Below are 26,667 nucleotides of genomic sequence, written 5' to 3'. Positions count from 1 at the left end.
CTATTACCAGTCAAGTTGTCCGCAACGAGGACAATGAGGAAGCTCGTTGAGGACAACTTGACTGGTAATAGTGAACGGTTTTTAGAATTTTAAAGGTTTTTACAGTTTTTTTAAAAATTTATACAGGAGGACCAAAAAGTTTTTTTATAATAGGTTTTAACTTAGGTAACGATGGCTTTTAAGAACGTAAATTGTCAGAGTGTAATTGATCTTCCTATATTTTTTCCCTGCTCACATTTCACCTAATCCTCGATCCTGTTGACTATGGAAGAAATATTTTGACAAAGCTATGAATTGCTTATAACCTGAAAAAGAGAGAAGTTATCTCTCGAAATGTCGTAATTGAAGAACGAACTATACTTGCAAAAAACGTAAGTAAAACTGAGTTTATATTGTTAATCTTGTGAGTAATTCACACATAGTAAATATGAAAGTAGCAGGTTCCAGTCCCGAAAGCCAAAAAACAGCGGCGATTGGACTCAATTCCCTGACCTCACAACACACAATGAAAGCCACTTGGCAAACCCTAATCCTCCAAGAGCTGTTGTCCAAGAAGTTTACAAGTTTTAGTTTTCATGTTGTTTATCAAAATTATCATTTGAAAAGCAAATTGTAAAATTAAAGGGAGGAAATATGCATAACAATGTATTTCTTTTTGCAGCTGGACAAAGTTATGGATTTATCCACGTACCTGTCAGACCCTTTGTGGAAGTTTCTTTTCAAGGTTTCACATCAAGAACCACATCTGCTGAAGGGGCGAATCCAACTTGGAATCAAGAATTGCAGATTCCATTAAGGTTAGCTATCCACATATGTAAATATTTGTTATTGTTAGAATTAGCTTCTCTAAAATATCTTCTAATACCCTATTGAAGAAGACCGTGATAAATATTGAACAATCACCACATAGTTTTGTGATTTGCAAACTTCATTTATCATGTCTATAATCTTTTTATAAAGTGCTATATGAGTTTGTGTTTTTAACTTGTCTTAGATTCTTGGGGACCAGGTGGGGCGTATAATAGTCTTTTGTAGATAGAAAGAGAGCAAGCATAATGTTGCTGATTATGGTTGCTGTATGGGGTTATGTTGTTTTCTTAAAAATTCCAAAATGTTAACTTCTGTAAGGATGGAACAGACCAACTGTTACTCTACTGGTATCAGCCAATATTGATTTATCAATGAAATTGCAGATATTTTAACTGATCTGATATTTCAATAAATGAAGGGCTCGGGTGTAAAACATGGTCAGTGACATTTTGGTAATTTTTGAGATACAAAGTAAAATGTGCCATCCTTCAATTTTCGAGTGAAATTGACACTTTGTAATGGACTCAGTGAAGCCTTGTGAAATTGGTAAACACAAAACGCAAACAATTTATCTACAGTATAGATTCTAATAACATTTTTCTTAATGAACTCAGAAATGACCAAAATGTCACTTACCATGTTTAACACCCGAGACCTTCAAATAACCTTCCATTTTCTTCTTGTTATTATGAATATAAATTTAGAATTCTTGCACCTTGGTTTTGTAAAGTAAATCTCGAAACAGAAACTTTCTTTTTCTAAGGCAAAAACCTCTTGTGGCCACCTGATTACATGCATTAATGACATAGATAAATGAAACCTTCAGGTTCGAGGTATCTATCAACAGGAAATTCCTTGCATTGAAGGAATTATGCATCAATTTTTGTCACTGGCAATTATCCCTAATTGTGCATGGATTTTCTTCACACCAAATTTAATTCAAAATGCACTTCACTTTTCATTTTTGTTAAAGTTTTCACTTTGAGATTTAATTTAGGAGGGTAGTCATATTATTTTAAATGACCAAAAAGGGTGGGGAACAATCACTATTTACTCCTTCCTGGATGTCTCAGGCTTAATCTTGAGAGGTAAGATGATCGCCATTTTGAACTTTAGAAGTGGTTATTGACATTAACACTCAACAGTAATTGACTATTTTTTATTAGTTTTAGATAACGTGGGCTCTCATGTATGAGGGTCGTTTGAAAATTTCTAAGAACGACAAAGGAGAAAACACGGTTGCCTGTTGAAATTGTTTTTTGTTTTTTTTACTACAAAGTCTCCCTTGAGAGCAATGTACTTCATACAGCGATGTTTCAGCGCCATGACCCCATCACGAAACACAGATTCCTCAAGGCTTGCAAAATAGTCCTCCACTGCTGCTTTTGCTTCTTCATGTAATGAAAATTGCTTTCCACCGAGGAATTTTTAAACTTTGATAAGAGATGAAAGTCTGAGGATGGCAGGTCAGGAAAATAAGCAGGATGTGGCATCAAATCATACTTCAATTGGTCGATTTTTGACATTGCACAACACAAGTGTGTGGGCGGGCATTGTCCAGATGCATGATGATTTTCTTCTTCTTCAATCGTAGTCTTTTTGCACGAATATTTGTGTCCAGTAGGTCGAAAAGGTTAACATAATACTGTCCATTGAATGGTGGATCCAGTTGGGAGATAATCTATCAACAGGATGCCATTTGCATTCCAAAATATCGACACCATTTTTTTTCCTGCTGATTTAACCACCTTCGTCTTCTTTGGTAGTGATGAATCATGATGCTTCCACTGTTTTGATTGTTCCTTTGTCTCTGGCATGTAGTAGTGCATCCACGTTTCATCTGTAGTTATGAATCTTCACACAGAATCTGTTGTGTTCTTCTTAAAATGGGCCAGACAATCATTGGACACTCGCTTCGGCATTTGCTTCTGATCAACTGTTAAGAGATGCGGTGCCCATCTTGCAGACGTTTTTCTCATACCCAATTCTTCTGTAAAAATATGAAACACTCGTTCACCCGAGATGCCTATAGCTTCATTAATTTCACATAGCTTCAGACAACGGTCCTCCATCACCACAACATGGACCTTTTCAATCATTTCTGCCGTCATTGCTAAGCTCTCACGGCCACGTTTAAATTCGGTAGTTCACTTTGCCACAGCGGCAAATGAAGGAGCAGAGTCCTCTAAAGTGTCTTTCATATCGGCATGAATTTCAGTCACCTTCATTCCCCTTTTTCGTGAAGTACTTTTACCACTGCACGGTGCTCAATGTTATCCATTTTTCACTACGGCCACACCTGCTCGGCTGTTCCTGCCTCTCAACACAAAACGAAGAAAGGCACTCAAGCAATACTGTGGACATGTTCCCTTGAAGGGCGGGAGATTCCACTGGCTTGCATTGTTCCAAATTGCTGTTTTCTTAAAGGTTCGCATAACCACTTTTTGTAGATGCAAAATAATCTAGCACAGTTATTTTTAGTGGTTTGTATTTTATTTTATCTGGGATGTTTCATCCTGGTTTCCCAGAACTTTTTTCAAGCTACACCAAGATATACGTACAACAACACAACCTCACATGGTTAGGCACTTTACTCTTCTAAGGAATGAATAACTTGTGTCCTTATTTTCTCCTAGGTAAACTAGATTTTCCAATTTGCAGATGTCAAGCTGGCTGTTTCTCCCTCTCCCCTCCATCCTGTAACCTACTCTATTTGTCTTCCCTCCTCTCCTCCTTCTGATGACCTTCCCTTTCTCTAACTGATCTGGCAAGTTGAAATCTTCCATTTTTGTGCAGAAAATTGAAGGTGGCTCTGGAAACTTAACCAACTTGCTTTCCACATGCTTTTTTATTAGTTCCATCCATTTCATTCCAATTCAGTCCAAGGTGGAAAAACCAGTTTACCTAGGAGGAAATAAGGATGCAAGTTATTCATTCCTTAGAAGTGTAGAGTGACTAGGCATGTGAGGTGTGTTGTTGTATGTATATCTTGGAGTAGCTTGAAAAAGTGCTGGGAAATCGGGATGAAACATTGCAGATAAAATACAATAAAAACCACTAAATGTAACTGTTAGATTATTTCGAAATTACTGTGGCCATCTGTCGGCCATTCTTAGAACTTTTCAAATGACCCTCGTAGCCAAATGGTTGCGGCTCTTGTGTTAATGTGTGTGGTTCTAGGTTAGATTCCCTGTGGGAGTCTAAAATTTCGATATTGTCCCAGCATCACATGGACAATTGTGCTACTTGTAAAGAAGAAGTAGCAAGCTCCAATCTCGAAAGCAAGAAAATAGCAGCAGTGGGACTTGATGCGCTGACCACACACCACCCAATGAAAAGTTGCTTGACAGATTGTGGTTGTGCCACAGAATTTTAGTAGTCACAATGATGGCTGGCCACTGGTCTCATACACAGGCTCAAAGCCTTGTCCTGTCAGAAACTTCTTCAGTTGAACAAAGAGTTGAAAGTCGGTACATGCAAGGCCAGGGCTGTACAGGGAGAGGTCCAAGATCTCTCACCTGAAGTGATGCAAAGGGATCAGCTGTATGAGGTTGTGCACATTCGATTAGCCTTCTGTGAATTGTCTGTATCATCGTCTGGCCATACTATCAATCACAACGTCTGGTCTGCACACCTCACACGTTGCTGGTGGCTCTGTGCCAAATTCTGAGCGTGCAAAAATCTGATTACTACACGTAGGCTACATCGCAGTCGGTGGGAAACTGTATGAGAGCTGCAATCTTTAACCTAGAACTGTCCTAAAACGGCTGCATTGCAACTGTACCAGATTACAGCTACATGCCACTTCTTCCTGTCTACATGTGTGTGCACCTTCATACCCTTTTCATCAGCAATAATGGTATAACTGCATGTTGTCAGTTTCACAGTACTTCACTTGGATATACTGTACTGAAGCAGAAATCCCATTGATAATGTAAGGAAATATGACACTTTCTTTTGTACAATTCAATTGTTTCACTTATATGCAAGAATTAAGTTGTTTGCTTTACAGAGAAGAGAGAAGTTGCTTTATGCATTGAACCGCACTCATGGTTCTTGCAAGCAGAGGGTTCCAAACCTCAGTGGAAATATCAACATATAATACCGAGAATGCATAAGGAGGCTGAAAATTACAAATTGTATTTCTTAATCACTCTTCACTCTTATCTCATTTAGTTGTAACTTTAAAAATAATCAAGTATTTTATTTTAAATGTACTGCATATGATAAAATTCTGTAATCCTTCCCTAGCTTGCGAATTGTAGCTAATTTTCCAAATTCACTATTTTGCTGTTTGAATTCAAATCATAGAGAATAGAGAAATTAAGTCAATTTCATAGAATATAATATTGGTACTTAACAAATCCATACCTGGATCTGTATGAGTTTATTATTTCATTTGCAAAAGCATCGATTTAGTTTAGTTTGTAATTGTCAGGGAAAAATGTATATTTTGTCCTGGAAAACCTGGAAATGTCAGGGAATTTCATTTCTGCTTATTTGTAGCCACCCTGATTTGGTGTGCTGTCTGACATTTATGTTGATCTTCTAACATGTTACAATTAACCTTATAGTCATTGTCTTTCACCAAGTGGATTATTCGGTTTAATACTTTATGCCTTGAACAGCAAACTTAGATAACATGCATTTTTATTTACTTTTTACTTGAAACCATTTCTGATTGTGTTGATGCTTTCTCTTCTGTGCACTGGTATTTTTCATCATGTGTTTTGAAAGCTTGTTCTCAAGTTCACTTTATGCCACGATATTCTAATGAGGACTGGACCTACAGTTTAAAGTATGATCTGAAACACTCCATTGTACTTTTACTGAGAATTGAAACTGTGACCCCTTGATAACAGTGTTAAACATATACTGATCAGGGCTCTCAGTATGGGTCATTCCAAAAAAATTGGTCCTACTCCATGTAAATAGGTGGTCGCGGTGGCTCAGTCGGTAACGCGTCTGACTACCATGCTCAAGGTCCCGGGTTCGATCCCCGGCCGGTTCAAATCCGGTAACTTTTCTAACGGTGAAAGTGGCCCCGGCGCCCACCCAGCGTCGAATAACATGGGTACCTGGGGGAAACCCTGGGGGGTAAAGGCGGTCAGGGGCGTGATGCTGATCACATCACCCCCACTCACGACCGGATCAAGAAAGTGTGGGGCGTTACTCCCACACCCCCTATACGTCTTCATGGCGTGGTGCTATGCACAGGGGAACACTTTACCTTTTTTTTACCTTTTACTCCATGTAAATAACAATCTGGAAATTATTATATTTAATTGCATTAAGATTTAAATGTTTTTGAATGCTTAGAATTTGCATATTCCACCAACAACAATTGTTAGCATCTGTAGCCTATGTGCTTGACAGACAAATGAAGTCAAACGATGCTACAGTTTTAAAGCATCACACATGTGACACATTTTCGTTAATGCTTTTCATGCATTCAGGCTATGTCATCATATTCAAGTTTTTTCTTTGTTAGCAGACAAAACAAAGTACATCATAATTCCATGAAATTGGTTCATTATGAATATTTTAAACCAGTTGCATGTCCAGAACCTTGTGATTTATGTGTGAATGTCACACACACAATGCTGGAATGTCCTGTATGTATGAATTGATAAATAAAGGAGCCATTTTTGTAAAATATGCTTAAGTGTTTTCAATATTTCAGGCCACCTAACGGAGACTATTCTCCTGGTAATCTCCAAGCAATCAAGGATACAGTTTTCCTTCACCTGTTTGATGAAATTGTTGTGGATTTGCTTGAGGATGACCGAATGAGGGACACAAATATTCATCAACGTTTGGAGAGGCATTGGCTTGGAAGTTTGAGGATACCTTTCTCAACTCTCTATTTTAATTCTAGAGTAAGTTGGAAATTTTTCCTTAGCATAAATTTATAAAAGGTTAACTTATCTCTACTCATGAGCAGTGTGCGGGATGGAGAATTCTTGGTCGGGACTGGAAATTTTTAAAATCCCTATGCTCGGAATGGGAGAAATTCTCTCATTTCCAGACTAAGTTGGGAAATTTTCAGGACGGAAAATATTTGCAATTTCCTGACACTGTAATAATCTCACATTTTACGCACTATTTCCCCCTCAAGTTATTATTTTTACACTTCTAGAATAGAAACTAGAAATTTCAAGATTTTTTGGACACTTAAAATGCCGAAAATATGGAGAATTAGCCACTTTTAAACACAATTTCCCAACTGTTCAGGATCCTGTAAAGTCAGGAAATCATTTCCCAATCCTGACTTTTCGGGATCCCACTTCTTATACATCAATACTTGAAAAGATGTGAAAAGTTATATATTTTTTAGTAATTTTGCATATAAGGCAAACAGTTTACCTAATTATTTTTGTTAAAATTGTGGGTGTAACTGCACTAGGCTATTTGCACCCAACACATGCATCACTACACGTCACCTAGTAAAAAGATGCTTAGCAAAGCTATGGCCTTCAGAGAGCTGTTGCACAATGAAATTTAGCTTTTTTTTTTTAATATATGTATATAACAGCAATATATTTATACTTTTGGCAATACCTTAGTAGTACATCCTGGTACTACTACAAATAATCTCACAATAAATTATAAATAACCCGTGGCACAACAGCCTGTGAGGGCCAGGGTCTACCTACTGGCTTCACTCCCATCTGCTGAGGTGGAAGATAATCTAACCAGTTATGGTGTGATGTGTGGTCAGCACCACGAACCCCCAGTCGCTGTTGTAGGTTTCCATTAATGGCTTACGCTACTCATTCGTAGCTCCCCAACTTCCTCATGATGGTGGGTTGCCACCGGTCCCATACACAGACTGAAATCTCGGGAGGAATGTTGTTACGCTTCCGTCCACAAGACTCGAACCTGGGGGTGTTCCTTTGCCGGAGCCCAAACCGTGATGCCTGGGTGCAGGACCTCACAATAAATTAGATTTATTTTATGCAATTAATGTCTTCATGCATTAAGAACAAAGTTTTTTTTGTATTTTGTACAGTATTACTGTAAAGTATTTGTTTATTTCAGGTTGAAGGCACCTTCAAGCTGTATTCACCGCCTGTACTCATCGGCTACGAGAGGGAACCTCACTATAGACAATTTGGTGGACTTGTGTTGGGAGAACAACTACTTCCACCTCGAGATGCTACATTCCTGACTTTGTTTATTACTGTACAGCCAGCTCTGAATCCTCCAGAACCTTTCAAGGTATATACTTCCACTCTTATCAAAGACAAGAACCTACTAAATTTCCATGAATATGTGATTTACTTATGATAAAAGAATAGTGTATCTCCTCCTGTATCTTCTCTTCCAAAGGAAAGGATGGCGGGGAGCAGCGAATCGAAGAGGCTTGTGAGCGACAAAATTGTATTTATTTATTTATACTTTATGAGCAATGTTTGCAGGTTTAATAAACCCATGGATATGTGCTTTACTTACGTTGAAAATTTCAATTCAATTGCATTAGTGGTTCTGAAGATTCAGCATTTTAAACAATGCTGTGTGAATCTCTATCATGTTTCTGAGGTTAAAATTACCTCCCAGGCGCTAGACTTCTGGGTATTAAAATTCCAGCCTTAGGGGTTATTTTTTTTTCTTTGCACTTTGTACTAACCACATATATTGTTTAATTCCATAAAGTGTCCTCTTTCATTTGTATGTTTCAAATTTTTGTGGCGGTCCTGCATTCTCATGAAAAAAAAAATATTTGCCATACCTTCGTATGAACTTTATACTCTTTATCTTTTGTCATACATGTTGTGGAAAAATAATTGTTATTAATTTGTGCTTTCAGGAAAAGCTTGAAAGCAGTGAGTTGCCATACTTGGAGCATCACCTGGAGACCTGGGAAGCCCAGATGGTACGTCTGAACCCCCAGCGTAAAGTGAAGACTCTAGTGATAGATGTCACTGGCAAATCAGTTTGCGTGACTCGCTTCTTCCGACCTCTTGCTCCACCTGACGATCTTCCAGGTTGGTTACTAATGATCAAAATGCTCTGTGGTTTAATAGGGCTGTCTTAATACACTGCTCAAAAAAAGTTTGGAATATTATTACGAGTATATTAGGCGATACGATAGGTTTTGATTGATTGATTGATTTGGTGTTTTTAAGTCCATTTTATGCACAGTATGGCTAATCGGGACTGAACTTTTTAAAGTAGGATCCAAACCTATATGTGCCTCCACTGGGAATCGAACCCAGGAATCCTTGATTACAAGGCGATGCCGATCAGATGATAGGTGATAGGCAGGGTGGCATATGACAGCAAAAACATGAGAACGTGCAGCAGACAGATACCATGTGTTGTTGAATTCCAATATCTTGCCTATCACGTATTGCCTAATGTGACAATATTCCAAACGTTTTGTGAGGAGTGTATTACTTTGAACCAATGCTCATATTCTTACCATTTTTATTTATACTATTGCCAATGCTTGAACAAGTAACAATTTAAAGTTGTTTAGAATATTATAATGGTCATACCGAAAGTAATGAGCAACAGTATTTTTATAAATTATCATGTTGTATTATTGAAATTGAAAAACCAACTTACATAACCATAATCTATGAACTTTTGTTTACTTTTGCCCATAATCCCCACTTGTTTGTACACATTTTCCACACCGTTCCTGAAGTTTGAATGTGCCCCTGTGGTAGAACTCCATTCCAACCTGTTTTCTGGATTGTTTCCATATCATAATCTTGGCCTCGTATCTGATCCTTCACAAATACAAACAGGTTGTGTCACTGTCTGTAAGGGGAGTGTGAAAGAGTTTCCCGCACCATTTCGTCAATTTCTTCTGTGAAGCGAGCTGAGTGGGGCCGAGCATTGGCATGCTGGAGGATGATCTTTCTTGCAGGATGTTTATCACACAATGCAAGACAGAGCTTGTGCACTATTTCGACATAATCAGCAGCATTTATCGTTTGTCTAGGCTCAAGAAAATTAGCCAAAATCCAAACCCAAAATCTAGGTTCAAAGTATTTAAACATTTAAACTGACACTTTGACATGCATACACGCACATGTTATGTAAACTTAAGTATGTATGTAGAACTAAGAAGTGCCAAAAATATTTGAAGGTAAATAAATAGCATTTTTAGCTCTCTCATAACCTAATGTGTAGTGCTGTCACTTCAGGTGCAAACAGTCATGGGTTTGATTCCCGTGAGGTGGAGGGAGGGGGGTCCAAAATTCAGGTTTTAAACCAGTGTAATGAGGGTAATTGTGGAGTCACTTGAAAGCGATAGTAGTCGACTCTGGTCTTGAAAGCCAGGTAACAGAAGTGATTGGGCATGATTTGTGGATCTCACATCACCCAACAAAAAGCTGCTTGTTGGCTTTGACTCTAAATGGGTTGTTTCTGACATGAGGTTTTATTTAGCTGGAAATAATATACATAACTTGGTAAAATGTTATCAATATGTGCCTCACTCACTCATTCAGTCACACACACTAACTCACTCTCACTAACTCACTCTCACTAACTCACTCACGCTCACTCACTCACACACACTCTCAATCACTCAGTCACTACTCACCACTACTCACTCACTCTCTCTTTCACTCACTGATGTATAAAATGTGTATGTCTTGTCATATTAACAAGCTTATTTCCAAAAGAAAATATCTTTTACAATATTATGAAGATGTTTATAAAACACTCAGTTACAAAATATTTTGGATATGAATATTATATAAATATGAATGTTTGTGTTTTTGACAAAGAGAGACAGAACAATTTTGTTTTTCAAATATTTTCTAGCTGCTGTTGAGCATGGTCCATCAGAGGCAGAATGGGTCGCACGATTTGTTTCCATGATACCTGTAGTGGCTGGAAGTGTTTTGTTTCCTGGATTGTTCGACATCTGGCTGACATGTGATGTAAGACTCATTTTTCTTTTTTGTCTAAGCCTAAGATTTAAAGATTATTACTTGGGACATGTGTAGATACCAGTGAAGCACAAGTAGCCTTCAACATGAGTTGCAATAGTCTTTTTTAAAACTTTTCCCTTTTTTTTTTTTTTAAAGAATGTTGCTGTTACTTATTCAGGATTTTGAAAGAAAGGAAAAAGAAACATCTGTACAGATCTACAGCATTACAAGATGTACTTGTATATCACTGCATTAATGTATTAACTTGTAATCTACAAATGTACAATGCAATTCAGGGTTTCACTGGATGGAAAAAGTCTAGGAAATCAAATTATGAGTGAAAAATCAAGGGAAAGTCTGAAAATTCAGGGAAAATTATTATTATTTTTTTTAACTTGAGGATATGAGAATGAAAGTAAATCTCATTTTTTCATTTATTTTTTTTTCTCATTTTTAAATTGTATACAATTAACTGTAAAGAAAACAATTGACGCCTGTAATTAATGGTTAAGTGGAAGAGAAGGCATTAATGCCTTAACTTCGCCATGTAAATAAAGTCTTTAATAAATAAATAAATAAAAAAAAAATCTTTGTAGTGAAGAAAAGTGCAAATTTTCAAGTTTAGAAGTGTACTTCTTGTTTGATGTAAAATTTTGTAAATTTTTGTGAAAAAAAAATGTAGAAAAATGCACTTCTTGCCGTTGAAATCACAAAAGAAAAAAAATACACCCGTAGATATCTTTAATGCCATGTTTCATCAAAAACAAAATAAACAAGAACTAGCCAAAAGTCAATTATAAAAATCCACACAAAATGGCATCGAATGATCACAGAAATTTATCTGAAATCTGTAAGCATACATAATTTTTCAGGATTTTAAATATCAGATGGTTCTTGAAAGGGAGATGTTAAAAGAAAATTTCAGCCAGGCACAAGGGCCAGCAAAATCTTAACCATCACATCAATCAATCAACCAATGCCACCTCAAACTGATAACAGTACCTTCTACTCTTACCGACTCCCACCAGTTCATAGCCAATACTTGAAAATTTTAAAAGTTTAAACCAGTTCAGAATAATCATTAATTTTAATGTGTTGGCATTCCAATGTAACTTTACCTTTATAATCTACCAGAGTTTTGCTTTTAAAATATTCATAATTTCACTTGTAATAACCTTTTATTCCAAAATTTACTTGTCTCCACAGTTTTGCCAATATTCAGAATAGTTTTGGCTATATAAACCTATTTTCCATTACAGATATCTAGATAACAGCTAAAGTTAGCCACATGAAAATTCATGTGGATGGTCTAGAACTAATTCTAAGGAGATGTAATTTTTCAAATTTTGCAATATCATAGCGGTTTTCCAAACGAGAGGAAATTTCGAAAAAATGTCTTTGATGGCATTGGCCAAACTCTGGGAGGAATCTTAAACATATGTAATATCGTATTTACTTGTGTATAATGCACACCCTGGGTTTTGATTGGGAAAAGAGACAAACAATTATATCTCGTTTATAATGAGCAGTACAATTCAGGTTCATGAATTGACTTTCTTATTTAGGTCATAAAGCTGTTGCTATGCTTATCAAGAGTGATTGACATCATACCTATTCAATGCGTCACCTGTTGCTTTATGTGGACCAAAAGGAGAATTCCGCTCAGATGCTTTATGTGGACCAAAAGGAGAATTCCGCTCAGATTCTGCCAGAATGGCACTGCTTTTCTAGGTGTCGCAAAATGTTACAAAGTGAAAAATCAATGGAAATGGCAATTTCTAGAGACATGCGTATATCGTTTTTGACGAAAACACAAACTGTGAAATAACACATTGTAATATTAATTTTTCATGTTTCTGAAAGGTGTGAGTTGCATTCTCCTACTCTGTTTTGTCACGAAATGATGCGAAATAGACTCTTAAACATGACATTTTGAGTTAATTTACCGACATGACACTTCCTGAAGTTTGAATTATTCTGTGAGTTATGCAATTCACGAAAAATTGATAAAATGGACCCCTTCATACAGGAATAACCTTGGAACCTTGGTAACTACATAAATGTGCTATTAGAAGGGATATGTTTATTTTGTGTAATAAGTGCAATTTTTGAATCAAATTTAGGATTATAGTCACAATTTTAAACCAAAATGTCATTTTATATACAGCTTTTGATCTGATTTTTCACCACTATAACACCAAAATTTAATTTAATTTACTGCTTTTGAATCCGAAATTGACTGTTTTTGTACCAAAAATTCGGCTTTTGTATTTACCCAAAATATGTGCCTCTAGCTATTTTGCTTTTACAGCGATTATTTTTTTAAAAAATATTAGTAAAGAAATCGAACTTGGTAATTTGTATTTGCACCTGTTGATATATACCTGTTATACGCAGTGACTTAGTGAAAACATGCATGGTTTCATGTTGGCTGTTCGAATTATTCCATGCATAATACGCACCATACTTTTTGGGGGCAAAAATTTTGGAAAGAAGTGCACTTCATACATGAGTAAATACAGTACTTCAGAAAATGAAATATAGGCATAGTTCTTAGAAATAATAGGTACTTTTGAGTAAATTGTTGCCTAAGTTTGGGCCCAAGGTCTAGTCTGGCCCTAACATGTCTATGTGTACAATTTTTTAAAAGTATATTTTCTTTCTATAGCAAGTGATTCAGCTTCTGTCTGGAGATACAGAGGATCACGCTGTCCTCCTCACCTGCTATTTTCTCTACTTGGAGAAAAAAGTGTGGCTCTTACTGGGTACTGGCATTCCTGATGGACCCACAGCATACGTGCTTACTCATGAAGTTGGATTGAGGGGAGAGAATGAACCAGCAGAAGATTACTGGATATGGGATCCTGTTTCCGGGCAGCATTACAGCGTTCAGGACAGTTTCTGCCCCTTGCAGAAAGTTTGGTGTCTCGTCAATGATGAGAATGTATATATTATCAATTTTAGCAGTTTTGTTAAGGTTCCCCTGAACGTTTTGCCCATCACAGCATGGATATTATTAAAAATCTATTTTGAAAATCACAGGGGAAATACCAGAGATATATAATATTTCAGAATTTTTAATAAAATAGTTTTAGAAATGAGAGATTTTTTTTAAAAAAATGTTCTTGCTGTAGTAGGCACAAGGAACAGCGAAACCTTAACACTAGAATTATGAAAACTGTCAATTTTACCATTCTGATATGTTTTTAGTTATCTCCTCAAATGATTTATCTGGGTAGTTCATTTTCAGACATTTTCTGAAGTATACAGGGTGTCCGAGAAGTTCATTATTTATTATTATTCTAAGATAATAACTATTACGATCTAATAAAAGTAAATCAGTTTTATTCCAAATTTATAGTTATACATATTGTTTTCAACTTTATTTTGTTCAAGTACTAACTGATTGAACTCTATTTCTGTTCTTAACAATAAAAGCAACAAGCTTGCTGATTTTTTGCAATTTTAAGTGAATGATGCCAATATCCAAGGGGGTGGACCGATTTGACTCCCTGCCCCCTCCAGACACATATGTGCATGTAGCATGCTACTTGTCATCTGTTGCCTGTTGCTTGACACTTCTTACTAAGAGAGCTCCCTAAGTGGGTGTAATTAGAAAGAAAATATCTGTTCTTCTGTTTTTCATTTTCTTCTATATAGAAGTGTGCATATTTCGAAAAATTAAATATAAATTTCAGAGTAAAATGTTCTGTTTTTCCAGATATGGGCCAACATCCAGCGCGAAGATCTGCCCTGCAGGATGAGGTTCGATGTGAATAGAAAATCTGACTGGTGTCCTGCATTCAACAAAGTCATCCAAGCACCACCACCAGGTACTGGGAGCGTTCAACCATCATCTCTGCAGTACACGGCAACACCATCGTCTGTAACAAGACAGCTTCAGGATCGTCTCGAGAAACATCTAAGGGACAATTTGATGAAGTGGAGGCGTACCAGCAGGTGAATAGAGATTTCATTGATGATATGATGCTTAAAATTTCATGCAACTTAAAAATCTTGATTACACTGATTTATGGTGAATATAAGATCAAGATTTTGGTACAAAAACTGGGCATATGTTGGGATCAAAAGCAGTGTATATAAAATGGCATTTTGGTGTTAAAATGGTGAATAAAACCCTAAGTTGGTTATAAAAACTACACTTATTACACAAAATAAAGATTTTCCTTCTCATAGTACATTTATCAGTGTACGAGGGTCACTATTTATATTTTGAGCCTAACAATGAATAAACAGGAATTGGGCATTGAAAACTGCTTTATTGTTTTTCGAAGTATTCTCCTTTATGGTCAATACACTTTTGCATTCGTTCGAACCATTTGTCAAAGCAGTTTTTCCAATCTTCTTGAGACACCTCCATAATATGGTTTTTGAATGCATCAACGGCGTCTTCCGCCGACGAGAATCGTTGTCCACGCAATTTATTCTTGACATTCGGGAACAAGAAGAAATCATTGGGTGCCAAATCAGGACTGTACGGCGGATGACCCATCAATTCGATTTTTTGACTGTTCATAAAGTCGGTTGTTAGACGAGATGTGTGACAGCTGGCATTGTCTTGATTAAGAATGATCCGACGGCGTTTGTTTATTTTCCGTATTTGACCGAAGACCTCTGGCAAACAAATTGTTGTGTACCATTCAGAGTTGACCGTTCTACGTTCCTCTAAAGGCACAGTTGCCACATGACCAGTTTTCCCGAAAAAACAGGCGACCATTTGTTTCGATGTGCTTCGAGCGCGAACAACTTTTGTTGGATTGGGTTCATCTTGAAACACCCATACAGTCGACTGCTGTTTACGTTCCGGCTCATATGCATATATCCATGATTCGTCACTTGTTACAATCTTATATACGTCTTTTGAAGCACCACAATTGTATTTATTGAGCATTTGTTTGCACCAATTGACGCGAGCGTCTTTTTGAGTTTTTGTCAAATTGTGTGGGATCCAACGAGAACATACCTTTCTCACAGCTAAATGATCATGTAATATTTTATATATGCTGGTGGAACTAATGCCTATGGTTGCCTCAATCTAACAGTATGTCACATGACGATCTTGCAGCATTAGGTTTTGCACGGCATCAATGTTTTCTTGAACAACAACTGATTTTGGACGACCTTCGCGAATCTCGTCGGTGAGCGAATGGCGGCCACGATTAAATTCGTTATACCAGCGTTTCACAGTGGCAAAGGATGGGGCTTCATCGCCAAATGTGGAAGTAAGTTGATCGATGCACTCTTGTCTTGATAATCCACATCGAAAATCGTAAAATATCATCGCACGAAAATGTTCACGAGTTAATTCCATTTTATTGTTGTCGCGCAATCTCCAAGGCAACATAAACAACACAAATGAAGCTATTGACAAAACATTTGAAGTACGTTATGGTCAATAATGCCAGACAATTCCGTGCAAACGTCATATCGTGCCTAACTTCAATCAGTGTTGCCAAGGCTCAAAATATAAATAGTGACCCTCGTATCAAGTTTATTCCTGTCTAAAGGTGTTCATTTTAGCTTCTCAACTGTTTACAGTAGAATTAATCAGTTTTCTGGGAATTTCATAACTCGAAGTATCATTCAGACTTCAGAAAGTGTAAAGGTAAAAAGGTAAAGTTTTCCCCTGTGCTTAGCACCATGCTATGAAGGCGTATAGGGGGTGTGGGGGTAACACCCCACACTTTCTTGATTCGGTCGTGAGTGGGGGGTGATGTGATCAGCATCATGCCCCTGACCGCCTTTATCCCCCAGGGTTTCCCCCAGGTACCCATGTTATTCGATGCTGGGTGGGTGCCGGGGCCGCTTCCAACGTTATAAAGTTCCCGGATTTGCGCATCAGTAAATAAACTCTAAATTTTGTTTTTAATAGTTCATTTTGCATTTTGCAATTCATTTCACATCATTTCGTGCCAAAATATGGAAGGAAAATGCACCTTACACCTTTCAAAAACATGAAAAATGACATTATAGTGTGTTATTTCACATTGTGTGGGTTTCATCAAGAACGAAAAATACATGCCTCTAGTGATAACGCTTAAATGTTTGTAAACATTGAACCTACGTTCCACAATGATGTGATGGTTAAGATTTTGCTGGCCCATATGCCTGCCTGAATTTTTTTTTTTTAACATCTTCCTTTCGAGAACCATCTGATATTTAAAATCCTGAAAATTATGTATGCTTACAGATTTCAGAGAAATTTCTGTGATGATTGGATGCCATTTTGGGTGGGTTTTTATAATTGACTTTTGGCTAGTTCTTGTTTATTTTGTTTTTGATGAAACATGGCATTAAAGATAATCTACTGGTGTATTTTTTTCTTTTGTGATTTCAACGGCAAGAAGTGCATTTTTCTACATTTGTTTTTCACAAAAATGTGCAAAATTTTTACATGATACAAGAAGTACACTCCTAAACATGAAAATTTGCACTTTTCTTCACTACAAAGATTTTTTAAAATTTATTTATTAAAGACTTCATTTTATAACGACTTTGTCAGTATAATTCAAACTCAGTATCAGCACAATAGGTAGCTATGGTGCTATATTGAAAAGGAAATTTAAATTTACATATACTGATAACTTTATAATTATTATATTGATAAAAATAAAAAAAACTAAACAACAAAAATTACAATAGCATCAAATTATGCATATGTTTACAAGAACATTTATAAGATATCAATGCTATACATAAAAAAAATATATATCTTTGTTATCTCCTTCCAGGATAAAGCAAGTCTTTGTATCTACAATTCTGAGCTTCAGTTTTCGAAATTCATCATCTGATCAAATCACCTCCAAACGTAGAACATATAAGTGTCACTCTATGCGACCTTCCTCAAAGCACTCATTTGAGGAACTGTAACATTTACAAGCCTGCCCGTTAAGGAAGATGAAAACAGATACCTATTCACTGCTTCCAATTCAACATGGCATCTATTATACATATCAGTGTCATTCCACAACTTTCGAATCTTTATAAGATTATATCATATTCAAAGTTTATTCGAGTCACAAAAGGCTTCTATATAACTTAAACATCCAAGTTATTATAACATTGCCCAGTTTAATGCTTTAAAAGCAACAATTATTGTACAAATATATCACCATTCCATATTGCTAAATCTGTACCTATCTTTTTTCTATCCTGAGATCCTTTTAAAGTCACAGACAACTAGTATTAGAGGAAGTAGGTCAAGCCAGATTTTTTAGTATGAGTTATCTTCAATTGTTTTTGTTTTATATTTTTGTCCATAAGTGCTTAACAGCTTGAATGTTTGTGTAGTAAATGTACATATTTGCTCTGTTACAGCTATTTTACTATGTATATCACAATATACTTATCTAATGATTACAATTACCATTTTTTGAATGTTGATACAAAATACCAAGTATGACATTATATTATACATTGAACAATTTTAAAGAGTTGACCTTTGTATATAAACCTTGATGCCAATGCAAATGTACATAATTTCAATAAATTTAATTATAAATTTGAATGTATCATATCTTTCTTGTCTGAAAGAGCACATATGATTTAAAATATTTGTTTTTCATTTTGTCAGTCAAAAATAACTGTTATGAATATGAGTTCAGAAAATTGCATAATTTGATAATTTTGTCATGATATACAAATTGGATTTTTTAAACATCATATTTAATGAAATTAGTTTAAATAATAATTTCAGCCATTTAATTGCATTATATGAATAAATTTTGAGTAATCATATGACTAAATTATTATAAATATTGCACAAATGTGGAACTTTGGACTTAGCCTAACTATTTTCATATGTTGTTATGACAATGTATTATTTTTATTGTCATAATTTACGTGGCGAAGTTTAAGCATTAATGCCTTCTCTTCCACTTAACCATTAATTACAGGCGTCAATTGTTTTCTTTACAGTTAATTGTATACAATTTAAAAATGAGAAAAAAATGATAAATGAAAAATAAAGTAATAAAAGAAAAAGTGATGAAAGTAGAAATGAAAATAAAATGAAAGCAATTTCAATACAAGCAGTCAAGCTGTGGATTAACCATTAGTTACATTGATCATTATTTTTACTAACACAGTGAAAAATATAACTGAAAAGCACTACAGTTTCTATATGGACACACACACACACGCACACATTCACACACAAATACCTACATAGAAAGCAGATTTCATGAGCATTGCTTTGTGGGAATTTAATCTAAGTCCAATTGTTTTGCATGCATAATTTTAATTGTCTTTTGAACATTATAATTGAGGAGGAGGCTTGGATTTTGTGGTGCAGGTTGTTCCAGTGTCCTGCAGAGGTAATGGTAAACAAATTGGCCTAGAAGTTAGATCTGTGGATAGGAATGGATAACAGATTTTTCTTGTGATCTGGTGTTACGGGAGTGAAAGTCTGAAAGATATTGAAACTGCCTGGAAAGGTATTTTGGATCTTTTATTTCTAGGGCTTTGTACAGTAGGACAAGGTTGTGATAAATCCATTATGCAAAATCCAAGAGTATTGATTAATTCTGCTGCAAAATGTGGAATGGAAATAGACTTCCTTTTAAGGGGAAATGAACTTTACAATATTCCATACCTTTCATGTAGGTGATGATGATTATGGATGGAAATTTTTATTTTGTGGAATATGTACAATGTCCCCAAATCAAAGTTGAGATTTGCTCATTATAGTAAAAGGTGGATCGATTTAAATCAGGTGATTTTTTAAAAAGAAATCATTGATTTATATCACTTTAAAAATATAATTTATAGAGTAATGTACATAAGGATTTTGTAGATATCAGAATCACTTTTGGTGAAGGTACATTAATCTCGTTATCATTTAATGGTGTTTATAAAGCTGTAAGAAAGGAAACAATACATATGTACTAATGGGGTTAAGCTCATAGGAAGGAAAATGTAATATGTGAACTGTAAACACACTTAAATTTATCTTGATTGAAAATTCAATAATTTTATAGGGATCATTCCCTGCCAAATCAACTGGGCGTTTTACCTCGTCATCTCAGATTTAAAAGATTTTTGGATTATAGAATATACTCATAGAGACTATGAAAACAGCAATTTCTCAGAATTTTTGGACGTACCCTTCTCTCAGAATTTAATTTTGAAAATAAAAAAAAAAGTAAATTTTTCCGCCATCCTGGTTCACAATAATGCAAATATCTCAGTACCTGTTTCAGGTAGAAAGTTCATCTTGGGCTCTTTTTAAAGCTCTTTTCAAGGGCTTTCCTACAATATGCAACATGACCATATTCAGAAGAAAACAGAACTTCAGGTTTTTTCAAAAAAAATATTTTTGAAAATCTCAAAAACACCATTTTTGAAAATTTTTGAAAATTTATATATTAAAGAAGGACCTTTTATTAGCATGTCTTCAAAATTTCAGGATGGGACAATCATGGGATCACAGGCAAAAGTTATTATTTCTGCACAACTATAATGAAATTTCAGATGGTGTTATCGTAGCTTGGGATCCGATGCGCTGACCACGCGTCACCCAATGAATAGCCACTCTGGCAGGCCCTGGCCCTTCAAGGGCTGTTGCCCCACGGAGTTGAGTTTAGTTTAGTTTAATGAGGCATTATTAAAAAGAGACATCTGGGTTTCATTCATACTGTTGAGACAATGCAGAGACCAGTTCTTGTGATGCATAAAAATATCAATATTGTAGTCCTTGCATTGCCATGTTGAATTTTAGCTTTTGACGTTATGGGTGTCTTTGTTTTTGTATTTTTCCTACAACATTTTTCTTAATCAGCGTTATTGTATCTATTTTCAGGACAATGTGGAATAGATACTGCATTGCCATTTTACGAAAGCTGCTCCCTAATCTGGAGAATTCATGGAATGGACACGTACCCAGCATTGAACATATTCAGGAACTGCAGCACATCCTTGGATCCCATAAGGTTTGTTTTCATGTCCTCACATCAACAAAATAAGAAAAAAGAAATTCCTTAACAAAAATACTAACATTACCAGTATTATCTGCCAGCCTACAGTTGATTCTTAGAAGTACAGTGAAAGGATATAAAGAACACAAATATAACACATGATCACAGAACTCAAAGTACCTGATCATATGGCTAATAAAATATTCAAGCAACTGGGAAATGAAAATGAGCCCCTGTGCTGTTGAATGCTCAGTGCTTTTGCCTTTGGTGTGAACAGTCCTAGGTTCGATCCCCAAGGAAATCATCAAAATTCCAGTTTTGACTAAGCATCATGAGCATAATTGAGGAGCTGCTTGAAAAGAAGACATGGCAGGAATTGAAATGGGAAAAAAAGGGGGTGGGGAGCATAATAGCATGAGATTATTGTGTATAATTACTAGGGAGCGGAAGTTGATGAAACGTCATTTTTTTCTGACATCTCGGAAACGATGCCCATTAGATACACACAATATTACACTTCGTCTAGAACCCAAAAAAGGTAATTTTAAAATTAATTTTTTTGCATTTTTTGCCAATTTTCAGGTTTTAGGTCATTTTCCCCGATTTTCAGCATTTTTCAGTCATTTTTCGCAATATTCGGTGTATTGTTTCATCATATTTTGTCACTTCTTTCATTTTGGTTATATTCTTGATTCAGTGTATATGACTTTTTCATTAAATTGTTGTAAAATTATTCAGTTGTTTCCATTGGAAATCCTCGTTGCATATTTTAATGGACTGTGCATTTGGTGCCTCTTTTTTTTAAAAAGAAAGATTGCATTTTATTTTATTTCCTTTCATTTCAATTTTTAATTCCCAGATTTAATGGTCATTTTTTGAATTTTTTACGTCATTTTCCTCATTTTTTAGGTCATATACCTATATTTTTTAGGTCATCAACTTCCGCTCCCTAATAATTACATATTTGTATGTCCTGCACCATTGTCGTGCACATGCGGTCTGAGGCGTCAGGCTTTGGGCTCATGCTACAGGACGAAGACTGGTTTGAGTCTCCTCGTAGGAAGTGTAACAACTTTTCTACTGAGATTTCGCAGCCAGTGTATGGGACTGGTGGCCACTCACCATCATGAGGAAATTGGGGAATGAGTACCTTAACCTTGTCACGGAGACCTACAACAAATGATGGGGAGTTCATTGTGCTGAGCACCCCATAACTGGCAGGAAGATCTCCTACCTCAGCTGAGGCATGTTGGAGTGAGGCCAGCAGTCTGTAGGTAGGCAGGTTATTTGTAATACTTGCATACTTCCAATTAACAATTGGCTTGCAGTCCCCTCTGCACATTGCCACTGTGAACAACAGGGATAATACATACAGATTAAATGAGAAAATTTTAGTTCCATGATAATGACCTCATTGCTTAATTCCCAGTCTGCTTATGCATATAATGTTGAAATGAAACGTGCAATATGCCTACTAGAGTTCTGCAATTAGGGCTTTTCGCTTGAGCGCTCAATAATTCACATAGGCAATGCTAGATGGCACACAGAATTGATAGGTCTTCCCCTTGAGTGAAAAACTCTCGAACGAGCAGAGCTCTCGAAGCCAGTTAGTAAACATATTTCCACTATTTGTCTGTGCTAGTGGGCCCTCAAATATGAATCGTGAAGTAAAAGATGCAGTGAAATTGAAAAATTAAGTGAACATCGCCATCATCTCCATGTTAAAATGCAGTATTGTATATCTTACCGATGTGAAAATGAAAATTATGGGCTGAAACTAGCTAGGCTGACATTTTATGTTTCTACAATTATTGTCACATTATAATGATGTTCGATTGAGTGCATTTTATTATTTCACAGAATATGGTAATTCTTTTCGGTAAGTGAAGAATGATATACACATCCTTGTTTCAGTGTGATATGATATTTTTAATTGCTTAGGCAGATCTGTCCACATGTGTGCCCATTGTACGTTTTGGGCTGTAGATATTGCATTTGAGTCTTACATAATTATATACGCACTTATTGTTTAAAATTGTAATTGCATAGAGTGGTTTCCTTCCATGTATGGGTGTTAGGTTGACAATGCTGCTTTTTAGGCTCTGAAATACGGCACATTGTCAATCATTCCACTATGAGTGTGGTACACTCAAGCGTGCTGAGACTCGAATGAGTTTTAGTGAGCGAAAATGGTCCCATGCACTCTAATGACTACTATAAGTATAAATACATAAAAGCAACATAATCAAATTATGCATGAAAAAAAGAAAGTCAAGAAAAATATTTGAAACTAATACAAAGGCCATTTATGCAACAGTATGGGAGCTCCCTTAAATTAGTTCTCCCTGTCCTTCCTAGTTTTCAAGCTCTGAACAAAGATGGTGAAACATTGCACTTCAAATATCAATAATAATGCACTTGTACTTGTGTACATTGCCTGACTTGTACGAGGTCTATTTTTTTTTCAACCTCCTATAGGACATGAAATCACAACCATAGTGAAGAGCGAAATGGGTTTATTGACAAAAGTTACGTACACTGCTACTTTTCAACGTAATCACCAAGAAAATTCAGACATTTATCGTACCGATGCACCAGCTTTCCAATACCCTCTCCAAAGAAAGGTGCCGCCTGTCTGTTGAGCCAGGTCTGCCGAAGCTCCACATTGGTGTGGAAGCACCGTCTTCCCAATCACTTATTCATCGCCAAGAAAAGGTGGGAAGTCACTCGGCATGAGATCTGGGATGTAGGGAGGGTGATCAAACACTTCCCAGTGGATTCGTTGAAGAAGGTCTTGGGTTGATGCAGCAACATGAGGTCGGGTATTCTCATAAAGCAAGACAATGCCCAAAGATAGCATGCCTCTCCAGCAGACAGCTCATTCGATGATGAGTTTGCTCTGCATTGTGCCCCTCTGCCTGTAGAAATCGTATCACACTACACACCTCGCACTTACCGGGAGAGCCGATTGTAGCAGATATCTCTACGCGCCCGGCGCTCAGCTTCAACTGAAGTGTTTTCCTTGGCAGTGGTGGTGGTAGTAGCAGGGGGGACGCCAATCACACTGTGTGACGCCCTGCTTCCTAGCACTTCATGGGCCTCCTGGCGACACCATCGGAGGTTGAAAAAAAAATAGTTCTCGTATTTCGTTATTGCTACACAATGCATTTATGAAATATGATTTCACACATTTTCTAGAAATAATACTGGTAAAATTATCAGCATTAACTGATAAGCAATGCTACATTCTGTATGTACGTAGTATGTTTACAACCAAATACTTCCTTTTCAGATGTGTGGGTTCCCTATAAACTTACCATACACAACTGTAGATGCCGTAACAGAAGCAGTGAAGGCAACAGGGGTTCATTACAATGAAAGTGCTGATGTGGAGTTTGCCTTAGCTGTTTACATACACCCGTACTCCAATAATATTCTGTCAATTTGGGTGTATGTGGCATCTTTAATTCGAAGAAGATAACTTCATTGCAGTTTTAAACTTGCTGGTACGTTACCTGAAATTTCTCTGGGGTACTTGTTCTGTCGGTTGCAATTACTACGTAGATTAAACAGCACAGTAGTGTAAAGGTTGTGTAAGGTAGAGTAAGAGTGGTGCAAAATCACGTAATAGAAATCACTAGTTCTGGATTGACACTATTTTTTTCTTGTAACAATTGGATTACTTCCATTTTATACTAAGATAAATTTACGCAAGTGTTAGAATGTTACATTGGTTTATCAGTTTTGACTAGCACTATTGAACAAGATATCAGAGATCAGGTTACTAAAATATGTTAAAGGTCGAAATGCAAAACCCTCAATTATTGCAATTTAGTTTTTTTTGGAATCATTTCAGATTCCTTACATAAAAAGTACATTTTAGTCAATAAATTAAATACACAGGACAAAATAAGTAATTTATGATGGATGCGGTAAATGCAGTTTAAGTATTACTTGTGCAACGTGTAAGTTTTGTGTGCAAGGTTGACTGTTTTTTCCTAGTTGGGAGAAAGCTGGTAAACCTTTTGACAGAAATGCATATGTGGTTGTGTTGAACCAGCAGGTAATTCATACGCAATCAGAAATTGGTTATCGGGCAGTCCAAGTGGTAAATATTGGACACAAATTGTCTTGTATGATTTACTGCACTCCATTGGCAACCTATGTCCTGTTATTTATTGCTGGCCTAAACTTTATTGGTTTTTAAACTTTGGGGCTGTTCAACAGTTAAAGAACTGAGATTTTAAAGTTTTGACTAATCATATAAAAGCTTTGATTTTTACTCTACAAAGTTAGCATTGATATGTATTTTGTATTGTTATGTTTTTGAGATGTGGACAGTAATTATTCTTTACATATTGATGAAAAAATATGGTCCTACTGGCGTAACTCAGAAAACAAGAAAACACAGCAGCATATATCTACGTAATGAACTAAGAAAACATCTGATTGGACAGTAAAGATAATCAGTTGTTCTTAATACTTAATTAACAGTGCAAGTAAAATGTTTTGGACCTAACATTTTTATGTTAGTGACATAACTTTTCTACTGACAATATAACAGCAATTAGACAAATTTATACAGGTAGTTTCATACAAATAATATATGATCAGTCAAAATATTACTACAAGGGTTGGATAAAAAGTAATGGCAACACTGCTGTCCCGTGAAAGGGGCGAGTCACAGCGCCACAACCGTTTCGTGGTTGATAAAGGAATGTCAGACGAGGAAGTATAGTGAGTGGGGTGCGATTGTATGTTATTCAGTCAAAAACAGCAGTGCTCTGAAGCAGAGGACGAGAGTGCAAGCGCCCCAAAAATATGTTTAGGCAAGAAGAACAACGTCTCTTAGGCAGACGGTCAACGCAGCCTACTACTGCACCTTCTTGCAACACCACCTTCGTCTCGCATTAAGAAGGAAGCGACGGCACGTTCTGGCACGGTGTCCCATCATCCTGCTTGACAATGCAAAATGTCACACTGCGAACACTGTGACGGCGCTCCTGCATCACTGGTAGTGGGAGGTACTGGAACATCCGCCGTATTCACCGGTATGAGACCGTGTGATTACGACCTTTTTGCCAAAATGAAGGAACCACTGGGCGGGAAGCACTACGACACGTGCGAAGCCATCATACGTGCTATAGGGCGGTCACTGCGGGACATCGACAGAGATGGATGCGCTGATGGTGTACGACGCCTTCCATACGTGTGGCAGAAGGTCGTAGAGATGGGGGGCGATTACATTGAAGGAATGTAACACGTGCTCCTCTGCCAATTCAGTCAAGTAGCAATTATACCAGTGTTACCATTACTTTTTATCCAACCCTTGTATTTTAAATAGATCAGAGAATTTTGGTTTTAATTTTCATGGAATTACCTTTTATGTGTGCATATTCATGGGCAGATTATCAAGGGGTCCTGTTCGATACCCGGTGGATGCATATAGTGATTCAGATCCCACTTTAAACTGTAGGTCCAGTCCTGATTAGCCTTACTGTGCATAAAGTGGGCTTAAAACACCAACTCAATGAATCAATCAATCATGAGAAGATTAAGGGGGAACACAAGGGGGTCAGTTGCCCATGATACTACTAAATCTAACAATAAATTGTCAATAATTTTAGAGCAAATGTCAGTACCATCTCTTTTTATGTGTGCTTAACATTTAAAATGAAGCTATCACCCATCAAGGCATCTGTGAATATAAATCAACATAAGCATTTCTCCCTTTGATATATTTTTTATCTATCATCCCTAGAGATGTCTAAACAAACCATCATTATTCGTGGCATGGTGAACATGGTTAAAGTAGTGTGTAGATAAAGTTTGGTATTTCCACATTACTGTTTCAACAATGCAGAAATATGAAACTTTACATAAGGGTTTTGTATTTCCATGTTACTGTTTCAGCAATGTGGAAATATCAAATTTTACCTGCACAAACCATTAACTCTAGAACACTACAGTGTTCCAATATTACAGTGTAACTAGTGCTATGTAAATTTTACGTACATGAAGGAATTGAT

At 36.4% G+C, this 26,667-nt stretch overlaps 1 protein-coding gene across 1 annotated transcript in view; it reads left to right on the top strand.

The window, feature by feature from the left end:
• Nucleotides 1-25,377, top strand: part of Cc2d2a (Coiled-coil and C2 domain containing 2A) — a 257,618-nt gene extending 232,241 nt beyond the window's left edge. Inside the window, exons 19-27 of the mRNA XM_083129417.1 lie at nucleotides 662-797; nucleotides 6,494-6,689; nucleotides 7,852-8,031; nucleotides 8,621-8,798; nucleotides 10,594-10,712; nucleotides 13,372-13,647; nucleotides 14,425-14,663; nucleotides 20,524-20,653; nucleotides 23,931-25,377. Coding sequence (XP_082985543.1) covers nucleotides 662-797; nucleotides 6,494-6,689; nucleotides 7,852-8,031; nucleotides 8,621-8,798; nucleotides 10,594-10,712; nucleotides 13,372-13,647; nucleotides 14,425-14,663; nucleotides 20,524-20,653; nucleotides 23,931-24,119 — 1,643 coding nt within the window. The 3' untranslated portion in view covers nucleotides 24,120-25,377. The remainder of the gene's footprint in view (nucleotides 1-661; nucleotides 798-6,493; nucleotides 6,690-7,851; nucleotides 8,032-8,620; nucleotides 8,799-10,593; nucleotides 10,713-13,371; nucleotides 13,648-14,424; nucleotides 14,664-20,523; nucleotides 20,654-23,930) is intronic.
• Nucleotides 25,378-26,667: the final 1,290 nt, after the last annotated feature.

This window comes from Lepisma saccharinum, chromosome 1, assembly GCF_977018435.1.
Source record: "Lepisma saccharinum chromosome 1, izLepSacc3.1, whole genome shotgun sequence".
Taxonomy (NCBI): domain Eukaryota; kingdom Metazoa; phylum Arthropoda; class Insecta; order Zygentoma; family Lepismatidae; genus Lepisma; species Lepisma saccharinum.
This window is presented reverse-complemented; position numbering and strand designations above follow the sequence as displayed.